The 14,202-nt window shown below is 42.6% G+C and overlaps 1 protein-coding gene across 1 annotated transcript; it reads right to left on the reverse strand.

The window, feature by feature from the left end:
* Nucleotides 1–1,566: 1,566 nt before the first annotated feature.
* APOLD1 (apolipoprotein L domain containing 1) lies at nucleotides 1,567–7,191 on the reverse strand. The gene is made up of 2 exons (XM_037023125.2): nucleotides 6,420–7,191; nucleotides 1,567–5,180 (listed from the first exon to the last, which is right to left on the reverse strand). Exons 1-2 carry the CDS (start codon nucleotides 6,420–6,422, stop codon nucleotides 4,437–4,439), a joined length of 747 nt encoding a protein of 248 aa, XP_036879020.1. The 5' UTR covers nucleotides 6,423–7,191; the 3' UTR covers nucleotides 1,567–4,436.
* Nucleotides 7,192–14,202: the final 7,011 nt, after the last annotated feature.

Consider the following 14,202-nt stretch of genomic DNA (forward strand, 5'->3'; position numbering starts at 1 on the left):
TGGGCAAACATGACCACACTGCAGGGCCTTCTCTCCAAACCTAATTGCTAATGCCACTCAAGGTCAGGGGTGCTGAGGGTCCCAAATGTTCCTTCTGACCCTTGCAGGGGTCCAGTCCATCAGCATTTCCCTGCTCCTGACAACTCTGTGCTGGCTAAGGAATTATTCCTAGATTTTAGGATTCATTCTTTGTCCTATTCCAGACCACAGCATGATTTACTTTCCCTCTTAAGAGTTTGCCAGGAGTAGAAAAGTAACATCCCAACCTCCTGTCAACTCAGCAAGGAGAGGTTTATTGCAATGAACTAAGGGACACTTGTTAGAACAGGAGTACCATATGCTCCAGCAGAGAGAGGATCCCAGCCTTGTGGCTGGCCTTGCAAACAGTCAGGCACCTGCCAACATAGGCATTTTTTTGGTTGCACAGTCATTAACAGTGCAACATCTGGACCTAGGGGTGTTTCCAAGGTCCAGAGGCCGGAGATTCAGAGGCCAGAGGTCAGACAGTGAAACCACCTCCAGGGCAGTAGTTCTTCACACACTGAAGCCACTACTACAGGCTCTTTGTTTGGATTTTCCACTCAGTGGCCATCCTCCTCTTCTTCCTTACAAACAGAAGTCTAGGTATATTGGAAGCAGCAAATTTGTAGCTAAAAATACTACCTTTCCCAGCCAGCCTTGCCTGGTCAAGGTCAGTGACTTGCAATGTCAAGTCCCCTGGAGATGTCCGGGAAAGTTTTGCCTTCCTAATATAAATGCTGCCCCTGGCCCACCCTTTCTGCCCTCTCTCTAGTGTCTGGAGGTTTGTGAAGGCTAATTTGGCTGCTTCTAAGTTTTCTTTCAATTGCTTCCCAGGTTGTAATTATGTTAAAAGATTCTGAAATTGAAAGTCTGATTTCTTGATCTAGAGATATACAGGAGAATTCCTGTATGTGAATTGATTACTTTTTAAAAAATGATTTATACAGTTTGATGCTGAATATTCTAAATGAAACTGATTAAACATCTGTCCTTTCTCAAAGTTACCAACTCATACACAGGCACACATGAGCTCAGGTAATGAATTATAGAAAGGTCAAAAAATTTGAGGAAGGAGCATTTTATTTCAATAAGGGGAAACGACTAATTTTGTTATAGTGGGAAAAAAATGTGGAATTCAAAAATTGTTGCATGTAACTCTATCCCCACTTATCTTCTCTACATAATGTCTTATCTCAGTGTCTCAATTTCATGCACTTTTTCTTCACAGGGAGGTATTGAATGAGAAATACATCAAGTTGATTGATTGTTTGACACACCTAATCTAGAGTGGCTCCTACACTACTTTTCTCTTTTTTCTCCCAGTAAATATTTTTATTTTGACATTTGCCATGTGGAAATGATAGGTGCCTGAGGGCAAATGCATCAGAGTGATTAGGATCAGAATGTTTGCTGAGGATTATTTTTTTCATAGGGCGAAATGTAGTTTTATTGAATCCTTGAAATGCAGAATCAAACGAATCCCCTTTATGGTGAAAGAAAACAATCCAAATGATTATAAACCCAAGAAATGAACAGAAGCAGTCAAACCTTAGGACAAATATTTATTTTTCAAACTTGGACATTTTTCTGAAGTATGCTTGTAATCTAAATACCCTTCTCCTTTCTTCTCTTTACAAATACCATTTCAATCTGTTTGTTTATAGAATGGAGGCCTTAGGGAAAAGCCTAATTCACATTCCCACAAAAGAAATAAATAAATACTTGTTTCTAGGATCCACTTAGCTGAACTTGAATTCTGGTAGAGCCTCCAATCTTTCTAATAGACACATAAGAGGAGGGGTGATCTTTCATGATCAACAAATTCCTATTAAGATATAGCTAAGAGTTTATTAAATTATTCAGATGCATTGATTGAGCCCCTCTTATGTGCAAAGTATTGTTCCAAAGCAGACACTCTCCCTTGGATGTAAAGTGAGCCACTGAAATTATGACTTTGGGAGTTTAGGACTTTGATATACTCAAAATACCTTAATGATAGGAAAAGTTAGTGCTGCTGCTTCCTACAATACCCAGTTTATTTCTAGGGAAGAGCTAATGCACTGGAAGACCATAATTCACACCTAAGCATTAATAAAAAAATGGAGTTAGGGAGTAGTTGTACCTTTATGACCTAACACACACAACAATGTGAAGTACATTCTGGTGATCTAAAATGTCAGCATCGGTACAATGTCATCTAGGAAATGACACCAGTTTAAAAAGAAATCAGTACCAACTTCAACATAAGCCAGAACACAGATTGATTGCAATTCATAGGAAAAAATAATAATACAACCACTAACCCCTACATACCCCAGCACTGAAATTATTCTTCCTCAGACACACTGCCATCATTGGGAAGCATAAGGCAAGACTGGGTAGATTTGAAGCATGTTAACAATTCAATAATACAGCCAAGTTGCATGTGTGTGGCCTCAAAAAGTTTTCAACATCTATTTCAACATTACAGTTGTAGGAATGGAAATTGAAGAAATTATAAGTATTTTCTTAGAGACAGCTTACAGATTTCTTACAGCCCCCAAAGTGAAAATATGACACATCACTTCTGTAACAAGCTGTTTTGTCTACACCCATAAGATGTCACTTCATAGGACATCAGGATTCCAAGTCTGAGTGTTTCCTTCACATGCCTCTGTTTTTTTTCCCCTGAGCTAAATAGGTTTTCTTTTCAGGTCAAGGGTAATCTGTTGGCAAAGTACCTTCAGGATAAATATGCTTGCATCATTTCTATATCCCACAAGTCAAAAATCTCCCCTGAAGGAGAGAGATTAAATAAAAGATGGCAATGCTATTTCCAGCTCACACACCCCGTCAACTTCATCTCTTGAATACAGCCTCAGTAGTCTCCCATTCAGACACTTGCTATTCCTATTATTTTCTAAATGGGTGTGGTGATTAAATAAAACTAAATGCAAATAATAAACAGCAATTAAATAACAGATTTATAACACATTTTAAAAAAATACACGTTCTGGCAGTTTTCAGAGAAGGTAATAATGGTCAGTTTCCATGAAGTTCACGTTCCCTTCTGTTCCAGTTTCTACAATGAGTGGGCAACACTGCCCTCTACAGGGCTTATTATGTTACATCCCTAGTTGACGCAGTGGACAACGGCCCCAGGACGCAGACACGGGACGACCCCCCACCACACACACACCTTCCGCAACACACTTTCTTCCTTTCTAGTTCTGGGATACAGTCTGACCTTGACCTTCTGTGAATGACTCTGGAGACCACGGAGCCCCTAGAGAGGCCATGAGACTTCATGAAAGCTCATGGAGGGGATCAGAAACCAACATCCATTGCCTTGGTTTTCAAACCTTAGCAGGTAAAAGAATCGCCCTGAGGGCTTTTTAAACACAGGTTGCTGGGTCCCACCTCCAGAATTTCTGATTCCTTAAATCGAGAGCTGAGTCCAAGAATATGCCTTTCTAACAAGTTCCCCCGCTGATGCTAATGCTGGCAGTCCAGGAGCCACACTTTGGGAGCCAGATGCTGTGCTTGGCACTTTAACTCCATACCTCACAACAGAGGTTTCAGCATCTGGTTTGCAGACCGAGGAAGCCAAGGCTCAGAGAGATTAAGTGGCCAAGGTCACACATTAGTGACAGAGCCTGTAACTGGCCCTGGAATGTCTAATTCAAAAGCCACTGCCCTCTTCTCTACACTAGGATATCAGCAAATGAAGCTGTTAGTCGCTTCATCTTCCTTGGCCTCCGCTTCTTCCTGCAAGGAGCTGGGGCCTAGATGGCGCCATCCACCCACTCCACCAGTCTGGATCTGTGAACTGGGCAAGCTGAGACAGGGTGGGGACGGCCTGACAACTGAGGGTCCTGGCCTCTCTTGGGTCCTGAAGGTTCCCCTACTCAGTTCACAGGGGCTCTGATTTGCCCTGGATTCTGGAGTTCTTTGTACTCAGAAACTCTGAACGAGAGGTTTTAAAGATAGTGTCCCCTCTCAAAGGCATCCTAAAGATCATAAAGCCTAGTGGGGCTTAGAGAGGACCCAGAGGGTGGCGGTGTCTACGCCCTCTCCAACCTGGACCCAAACCAGCAGGGCAGCAGCAGGGACCCCACAACTTCAAAACGGGATTGCCCAGCCGTGGTCAGGAAGACTGAGCGACCTCTGATAAAGGAAAAACAGTCTTCAGGTCACATATCCCACTAGGATCAGGCAAGTAAAAAGTCTCTAGCACTCAACCCTAGCCAGGATGTCGCAGGGATGGGAAAAAAGGCTGAGACGACACTGCCCCCACCCCCGACTTCAAGAACAGGTTTTCTCATCCTTTGCTTTCAGCTCCTGACCCAACTTGCTGTTTTCCTGGGGGAGTTACAAATCTGGAGCATCCCATGGGGATGGCTTCTGGCCGTGGTCATTAGGAGGAAAGGATGTTCTCAGAAAAACAGCCCTGTGGGCTGCTCAGCTGAGACCTTGAGGTCGTGGCCACCGCTGCTCTTCGTGCAGAGCTGGACTCTGGACTCCAGCTGCTCACTGAGTTCGTCCAGAGCCCCCGTGCAGGACTCCAGGCTCTCTGCCAGTTTCTGAATCTTGGCCTTCAGCACGGCCTGGCTAGCCTTGGTGGCCCCCTCGGCCCGCCTGGGGATGAGGAAGCCACGTGAGCCGAAGAAGACGATGAAGTAGACAGAGTTGTACAGGGCGATGGAGGCGTTCCTCCCGCACTGCAGCAGCTGGCGGTCTCCGCGGCCTTGAGAGCGGCAGAAGAACTCGAGGCAGCCCAGGATCTCGCGCATCTGGTCCTGGCAGGTGGCCGCGATCTCCTGCACCCTCCGCAGCTCCCGGGAATTGCAGAAGATCAGAGAGAGGTCGGACGTGATGGTGACGGCCCCTCCGGCGGTGGCCACCCCGAGCCCCACGGCCGATGCCACAAGCGAGACCCCCAGGGTGACGGGGCTGAGCGAGAGCCCCACGATGGCGGCCACGGCGCCCGCGGCGCTCAGCGAGCTGCCCGCCACGTTGGCCGCCAGGGAGCGCCGGCGGAGGCGCTCGAGGCGCCGGGCCACTTCGCGCAGGCGCAGCAGCTCGCCGTGCAGCCGCCCGCGGCGGTCTAGCAGCAGCCCCTGGAAGCGCCGCAGCGCGTCGGCTCCGCGCAGCTCCCCGGCCGCCCGCCGCTCCATGCCCTGCGGGGACACGCGCACGCGTTAGCGGAGTTCCGGAGCCCGCCCGCTGCTCGCGCCGCTGCCCGCGTACGCAGACGTTAAGCGTAACAGCTCCCGCCTCGCTAGGGGAAACGGGTCACTGTGAGGGAGTTGTGTGTCAAGTTCTCCGAGACCAGTTCTGTCGTCTGAGACAAGTCCCAGCAGTTCTCAGGACCTCAATCTACCTCTGCCGATGGATGTGACGCCATCGTCCGCTTTTCTCCCAGGGAACGCGAAGGATGGACTTAATTAACTGTTAAATAAGATGTAACCTCAGCGAGGAGGGAGGGGTGGCATTATAAGTCTACTGCAACATTGGGGCCTCTGCTCTGAAATGTAACACTTTTATCAAGTGGTAGATGGGCCCAATTTACAAAGCCCTTTCCATATGTGAAGACTTGGATCCTAAGAGTTTGCAGTAGTTTTGTTTTTGACGAATGAAAAGACAAGTCACCAAAAACAAAAATCATACTGTCTATGGAATATAGGTAACTAAGGTACTTGCCTGAAGCGAATCTTGTTATTCTTCCAGGCTCTTACCTTAGAATCAAGCCTAAAATGTTGTCTGTGCTATTTATCCCAACTAGAGTCAATTGGGGTCTTCAGAAATCTCACTTTCTGATGGGTGCTTAATAAAACTAAATTACATGAATACCACTGTAACTCTCTAAATGAAAGCTTCCTTTAAAAATGACTAGCAGTTGAATAAAATAAAGTGGCCAGAATTTTGTTTAACAACTCACTGAGGGCTACCTTTACCAAGTTGAATGGAAGCCGCTGAAAACTAAGGAAGAAAGAGAACTGAACATCCTGGGGTAAAAGCACATCCTGATTGCCAACTTTCCCGCCTTCAGTACAGTATCCACTATACTCATCTTTAGGAACTTCTTTAAAGTGGAAAAAAAAGAAGCCATTGAAATAGAGCATTTCAATACTATAAGATATCAGGGCAGAAATCATTATTCTCATCTTTAAGATCAGGAAATTGACAGTCACATTCTAGATGCAGCTGATTCACAGACTCCAGTCTAGAATCTTGGTCTCCCAACTCCTAGGTCTTACTTAATTTTACTTGCGTGCCTCCAGAATTGACCCACCAGTGATAAATTTCCAACACCGCTTAGCAAAATGAGAAAAAGACACTGAAAATGTAAGGATATCACCCCTGTATTAGAAGTCCAATGACTACTTTGAGACTATCCCTCTAGTCTCCCCACTTACCATTCACTTCTGGCTATCTCCAGGAAAGAAAAACCTGAGGTTGTTTCTGGATGAGCCTGCTTTATAGATCCAGAGAACCAATGGCTGCCCTGGGAAAGCCTTGTCTCATTCTGAGAATTTGCAGTTTCCTGTCCTGGCCCCCTGCTGCCTTCATCCAGAAGGATGTGACATGATGGAAAATGACCTGCCGGCCACACAGCACATCCCGTATTGAGGAAATGAACATTGTGTGTTCGCTTTTCCCCCAACGCAGGAAAAGAACCACAGGCTCTTCCCCAACTTGAAAAAGTGTTGTCATTCTCCCAGGGGGCAAACCTGCCTTTCCTCTCCTGAGAATAGCTAATGACGTTATATGGGAGGACAATCCACGCATCCCGGACTGACCAATTATAGCGTTTCTCAAGAGGCCACCGTTACGAAGACATTTTTTAAAAAGCAAAAGGAGGGAGTAAACTGTTATGTCTGATATAGCCACTCATAGTCCATTCCTGCATTTTAAAAAGCACTGAGAGTCTGTGAGCAGTAGAAACGTGACTCATTCAGGGTGGAGCCTCAAGAACGCGAGGCCACACCCACAGGGAGTGGTGCGTGCAGCTTGGGGCATCTCCAGCTGTGTAGATAGTGGAGGTCTCAGAAAGGGCACATTGCAGGCCAAACGCGCCAGAAAAGTCAGTGGGGTCATGCTCCACAAGGAGCTAATTATACACTTTGAACGGCCATGGGGATTTGGCTTCCAAAGATTGTCTTGTCAAGTAGCAGTTGTAGCCCACGCAATAGTTAAATGAATGGATTCTATCCCCAGGTTACTGAAGCACAGGCCTAAGGGCAATTACCTGGACAATAAAGGAGGGAACAACAGTACAGTATCTGTGGACGCTTTCTGGGGCATTCGATAGGTGGTTGGAGCTCAGCCTGGAAGCCTCCTACCACAGGGCCCCAAATACATCATCCTTCATCTAACACCCTCACCTTCAAATAAGGAAGGCCAAATTGGTTTTCCACCTAAATGATTATCATCTCAACTCTGATTCATCAGGAAATTCTTCACAGCCATATCTTTCTGGAACACAATTCAGTGCCCCCACCTTAAGAACTACATTTATCACATTTATCAACATAATGCCGTTTGCTTCTACTCACAGCCATGGTCTTTATGAACTTGGTTTTTCTAAATCTAGTCCATGTCCAAATATTCAGGTTAGAGATCCTCAAAGAATAAATAAAACCTTAGTTAAGATGCCTTCATTATTATCTACCTATGCTTTGAGATAAGTGGGAAATGTCTTCCTCTGTCCCCACAGACACAGTCACTCCAAATGGGATGCGAGCCACCGTAGACTGAACCTTAATTCATTAGCTCTAGTATGTTCCTTCAACTTCCCTGGACATTTTCTCAGGTGTTTTAGACTTAGAGGAACACAATTAAATCTTCACTTTGTGGATGAGGAATTTTTCTGGGTACAGGGAGATCATCACCTTCAGAGCATCAGTAATCATAACACAGAACCAGAAGAAATAGAAGGTATAGGGGAATGGACAGCATAATACCTCAAATTATTTACAAATATGGACACTTGAATGCAACACTTTGAGCTTGGCATTTATTTACTTTCATATACTTAAGCATAAGGAACTTGAGAAATATTTGAAGAAACTTTTCGGTGGTTGCCCCTACAGTCTGTGGACTGCATCCCTCAACTTCTATTCTAAATGGTTTTGGGGGCCCTTTTAACACATCACCCCAGAGAGACCACACTGAAAATGGTGTTAACCTTCATATTAACCTTTAGGTTAAACCCATAATGCAGTTACACCCTACCATTAACAGTACTAGCTTGAATTCTGAGTCCTGAAACCATAAGGAAATACAAAGCAGGAATGAAGAAAGGAAGAGAGCTTTTTAAGCGCAATCCTGGAGTCTAACTCAGGGAGGTTGGAATGGGGTCTGGGAAAATGTAGGTGATTTTGACCTGCAGCCGGGGTTGTGAACCACTGCTCCATAAGCTGTGAATTTTCTGACCAATGGTTACACGGCAACAGAAATAGTAAGACTAGTTTACAGCAGTTAGGAATTTATAAAGTTACTAACCACCCCTTAGTTTAGGGCCCCTAGTTAAAACAACCACATTTTAAAGATAAAGTGATAATTATAATCAGGATCTCCCAGAGATCTAGAGAGACTGGGCCACCTCCATTTTTTAAGGCTTTTGGTGAATTAACAAATGAAGAATTTCTAAAACAAAATATAAAAGATTGTGGTTTATTTCTTTTGATTGCCATGTGATATATCTTGCAATGTCAATATTTTGCTATTCACAGGGTCACAGGATTTATAAAATATTAATTCATGGTATACTACAATGTTAAATGATATAAGTTCAGAGTTACATGATGATTACTTTTTCTTTTTAGTCTTTATCAGTATATTTCAGTGACTGTGCCTAGAGCCTCTTTTGGAGGCAACATCAAATGCATAAAATTGAGTCCATTTGGTGAATGTGAGGTTTAGCCCAATGGTCATTCAGACTTCTCTTTGTAATAGGTTCTAATATGTACAGTCACCCCCAATAAATAAAAGTAAGTTAAAAATAGTGACACATGCACTCCTTGGAATTTAACCCTAAGAATGCAGGATCCCAGTTTCAAAAAGACATATGCACCCTACGTTTATCGCAGCACTGTTTACAATAGCCAAGAAATGGAAGCAACCTAAGTGTCCATCAGTAGATGAATGGATAAAGAAGATGTGGTACATATACACAATGCAATATGATTCAGCCATAAGAAGAAAACAAATCCTACCATTTGCAACAACATGGATGGAGCTAGAGGGCATTATGCTCAGTGAAATAAGCCAGGCAGAGAAAGTACCAAATGATTTCACTCATCTGTGGAGCATAAGAACAAAGCAAAAACTGAAGGAACAAAACAGCAGCAGACTCACAGAACCCAAGAATGGACTAACAGTTGCCAAAGAGAAAGGGACTGGGGTGGGACTGGGGGGTAGGGCAGGGAGAAAGGGAATAAGGGGCATTACAATTAGCGCACATAATGTGGTGGGGGTGGCAGGCAGTATAGCACAGAGAAGACAAGTAGTGACTCTATAGCATCTTACTATGCTGATGGACAGTGACTTCAATGGAGTATGTGGTAGGGACTTGATAATGGGGGGAATCTAATAATCACAATGTTGCTCATGTAATTGTACATTAATGATACAAAAAAAACCAAAAAATAGTGACACACATCCACCTGAGAATTCTTGCCCATGTTTTTCATAAATTTCATGAGCATATAAGCACTCTTGTACATAGTTCCACTCTCAGGATTGCTTGTTGAATTAGACTAAAGGAAAGTGTTCTCTTGAAGAAATGTCATTATTTTCATAATAATTTTATGAGAATTTAGCATAAATTATCTCTTGGAGTATATAATCTGGGAGGCAATTTAGAGCATTTATTCTATGTTGTATGACAGCTCAACTATTATCATCACAAACTCATGGAGCTGCACAGGAAAAAGAAACAGACCTGGTGAACACTGAACTCTGGCCATTTTCATTTCTCCAAATTGGCCTCTGATCTTTGTTAATGTCCACACATATCCTTAACCACTAGAATTTAAACATTGGGCTGTGTTCTTTTTTCCACTTAACATTCCTGCAGATATACAGTTCTCTGTGTTGACATAGTCCTCACCTCTGTCATTTTTAATAGCTATGTAATAATCCCATTGTTTGCTTAGTCATTTCCCTAATAGTTGGATTTCTTCCAGTGTTTTCACTATTATAACTAGAGTTGCCAGGAACATCTGTGTACATTTTACCCCTTCGGAATACTTCTTTGCGGTGTATTCACAAATGGGAAAATACCAAGCGAAGGAGAATGAACGTTTTCATCATTTTTGTTCATGTTGCTATATTGCTTTCTGAAAGAACCACTTTATAATGACATTAGCTTTATAGCAATCCCAGCTCCAGGCTTTAAGACAACTCAGTTTTCTTATATTAGTGGTTAATTTGTTTGGTTTATTTCAGTTTCATGAACGTGTGTTGAGTACCTACTGTATTCTGGTCATCAGGCTAGAATTGAAGATAAAAAGCTGAATAAGATACTGTCCCTGCCTCCAGGAAGTAGCACTCCATTGAAGAGAAAAATATAGAACAAATAATTTCAATTCAATATATGGAAAGTGCCAGAGGTGTGTGCCCTAAGGAAGTATAGGGAAAGTCCGGGCCTAGGAAGTGATAAGGAAGATTTTATAAAAACACTGATAATGAACCGAACCTGGAGAGTTGAGCAAAAATTAGGAGGAAGAGGAGGGCAAGCTTAGGGAACAGAATGGACGAAGGCATGGAGGAGTGTTTAGGATACTTCTGGCAGTTTCGTATTGCTGAGCATAATGTGGGAAGCTGGGAATGTCCAGGATGAGGCTGGGGGATATGTAGGAGGTAAGTCATGATGGCTTTCAAATGCCATGCAGGGGAAGAGGGTGCCTTGTTCCGTGGCCTCACAGGGTTGGATTTGGCATCACTGAGAGTTATGTGAAGGACGGATTTTGGAGGTATGCAACTAAAACCAAGGAGATTAGTTAGAAGGCTACTGAAGTAGATGAACAAGATTATCATGGATCTGGACAGTGTTGGTAGAATGAAATGCAGTAAATAAAGTAAAATATATATCTTAGGAGCAAACTTGGCAAATCATACTTGAAGCTTCTGCTTAAACATGGTACCCGTCAGATCCACTTACATTCTATCAGTGAAGTTACATGGCCCAGCCAGCATCAATGGCATTGAGAGGTGTACTCCTTCCACAGGGACAGGCAAGAGGAAGCGCAAACCATCAGACCATCTACCAGAGGGCTTTCCTCACAGAGGAGCTATTTGAAGATGAACTGTGACACCACCAACCCTCTCATACACTCTCTTCCTTCTCAGCTATTTCTGTGGAATTGCAGTGTCCACAGGGAACTAGAAAGGATCTCACTCTGGCTAGGATAAGCAAACTAGTGCTGTGAGTCTGGTGGCACATGCTTGAGAGTGGGAACGGGCCAAGGAGCTCTGGAGAGCCGAAGTTGGAAGGGTAGCAGCCCCTCTGTAGTTGGGACAGCCCATCTGGTGGCCACTGACCAACCATCATTCTTTCTTGTCCTTGCATCAGCTTGAGAAACAAAGTTCCAGGAGTGACCACTGGGTTGGCTGAGCTTAGCTAAGGGCCCATCCCCTGGCTGTACTGTGTGGAGAAAGGAAGGGTGAATCTCATTCAGCTTCCAAATGGAAGAGAACTTTCCCCCTCCTTCCAACACTACACAGAGTCAAGAAGAGGTTTCACACCAGGAAATTATGGTGGGAGTGGTGGATTAGGGAAAGGGGAACAAAGGCTTGGGGGAAAAAAAGAAAAGACATTCACAATCAACTTTTTAATCTAATTTGACCTACCTGGAGTTTATTATAGTGCATGGTGGGAGGTCAGCTAATTCTTTGCCAGATTGATACAAACTTGATCACTTTTATAAAATAGTAATATGCTTTTCTACAGATGTGGTATTGCTGGTTTGTCTTGTATTGATTGGTATTATTTACATCTACTTCTAGGAACTATTTCACTGAACAATTTATGTTTTTGAATCCAGTATAGGATAATTTTGAAAATCACAGGATTTTTATTTTTAAAGGGAGAATCTATCATCATTCCTTTTTCCTGGGGGAAAAAAAAATGTAACCTTACTCATTCTGGAAAAATCTGACATTGGGAGCTCTTCAGTTGTCCCAGTCTTCCTAATGTGTTCAGCTGAAGCCAGTTTAATTTTGTTTCACTTCCTCCTCCACAGGTGTGCACAGCTGCACAGAACACCCGGGACCATGTGGGTGAAACATGCATTACGTCATTGGTACAGAGAGCTTTCCCCATGGGCCTATTACAGCCTGACTTTTTTACCACATGCCTTTTTCTCTGGGGCCAAAAAGACCGCAGCTGAATCCACACCTGTCCAATAGCCATCAAGATCCTCTTATCTCCCAGAACACCAAGAAACTATTACCTTTGTCTCTCCCTTTCCCAGGCTTAGTCATTATCTCCCCAGTTCTCAGACATATACAACAATCTTTGCAACCTGGATTATAACACCTGCTGTTTTGTAAGTATGGAGGCAAAGCAAATCTTAAGCTCCCCACCATCAGCTTTTAGACTACTTTGAACAATTTCATTTTTAGCATGTCTCTTACAGGTAAGAGAATGTTTGATATTGGTTTTCTTTTTTAACTTTGACTAAAACCTATTTTTTATAGAAGAATTCAGTCATTTCACATTAAATGTTATAATAAGCAATACCTTTACTGTGTAGTCTTCCAATATCCTGAAAATGGATTGGTATTGTTTAGTTTTTGCTTTTTTTTTTTTTCTAAATAAATGGTTTCTACAGTGGGTTTTCAACTCTATTTGATTTTGAATTAGGTGAGAAAATCACTCTTTGTACTCTACCTTTTCCCCTAAAAATTTAGCACTTTAAAAATTACTTCTGCCTTTACTTTCTATGCTAAAAAATAGTTTAAACTACCTTTGAAACAGAGAAAGCAGATTCTATGAGACAGAGCCCTTCATATAAGGTGAAAACATTGGGCTTAGTCCTGGGTCTGCCATTCCTTTGTGACTTTGGGCAAATCACTTACCCTCTCTGGTCCACAATTGCTTTTACAGGATTTTCTTAATTAGAAAGGGAATGTGGAATCCTTTTGACAACTATGAAATGTGTTACAAATACAAGTTATTAGTATTTTTTTCAAGCCAGTGACCATTTGTGATTTGTGATTATTGGTAACCATATAAGTAGTCCAACATTTTATACCTTATTATTCTAATAGTATATTATTTGATTTACCAACTGATTTTACTTTATATCAGTGTTTTACCATTGTCCTTCTAGGGTTCCCTCTTCATTTTTCAGTTATGGAGCAATTCAAAAGTAATTTTCAACTTCTCAGTTTATAGTGTTCTCTGCCCTATTTGCAACTGTAGTAAGTAGCTTGGCAACCTATGGCTTACTCTTGATCTATCAATATCTCTGTCTCCCTCCAGAGGACTTCAGGATCTGTTTGTATCACATGTATGATCCTACTTCACTCATTATTGCCAACTGGACTGGAGGTGGACATCTGAAACAAACTTGGCCAATTAGATTCTTTCTCCGGGAATTTTGGAATTTGGACCTAGACAGAGTTGAGTTAGTCTTCTCATTGGCTGGGACTGAAATGTGGGACTCAGGATCTGGGCAGCAGCTACATTTTTGCCTATTATGTGCCCCCAAAGAGTAGGGAAAGTTTGTTTGCTGGGAAAAATAGAGATAGGACTTGAGTGGCAAACAGGAAGAGCCTTAATTTTTATTTCTGACCATCTTTTTGTTCCATCAGCCATCTATATATCCTTCCTTTTTTTAAACTACCCTTTTATTCCTTGAGTGATCTTGACTTATTTTTGATCTTTGAACACAGAACCCTAACCAGCACTGCAGCCAACAAGATCCACTCTTTATGACTGTAATATCAAAAAAATAAACATGAATTTTTGGAGGTGTTTTGGTATGTGGTGCCCATAAGTAAACTAACTGTTTAATAATCATTTAGGGGTTTCTCCTACCTTCATCTTCACCTGAGGTATAACAGTACTTTCATTTCATGGATAAATAGTTTATTTTTCTAACCACTTCTTGTAACAAATTTATATAATGAAAAAATGTTGAAAGTTTTCCCTCTTCCTCTATTTTCACCCCCTTCAAAGTAATACTA

This window comes from Manis javanica, chromosome 15, assembly GCF_040802235.1.
Source record: "Manis javanica isolate MJ-LG chromosome 15, MJ_LKY, whole genome shotgun sequence".
Taxonomy (NCBI): domain Eukaryota; kingdom Metazoa; phylum Chordata; class Mammalia; order Pholidota; family Manidae; genus Manis; species Manis javanica.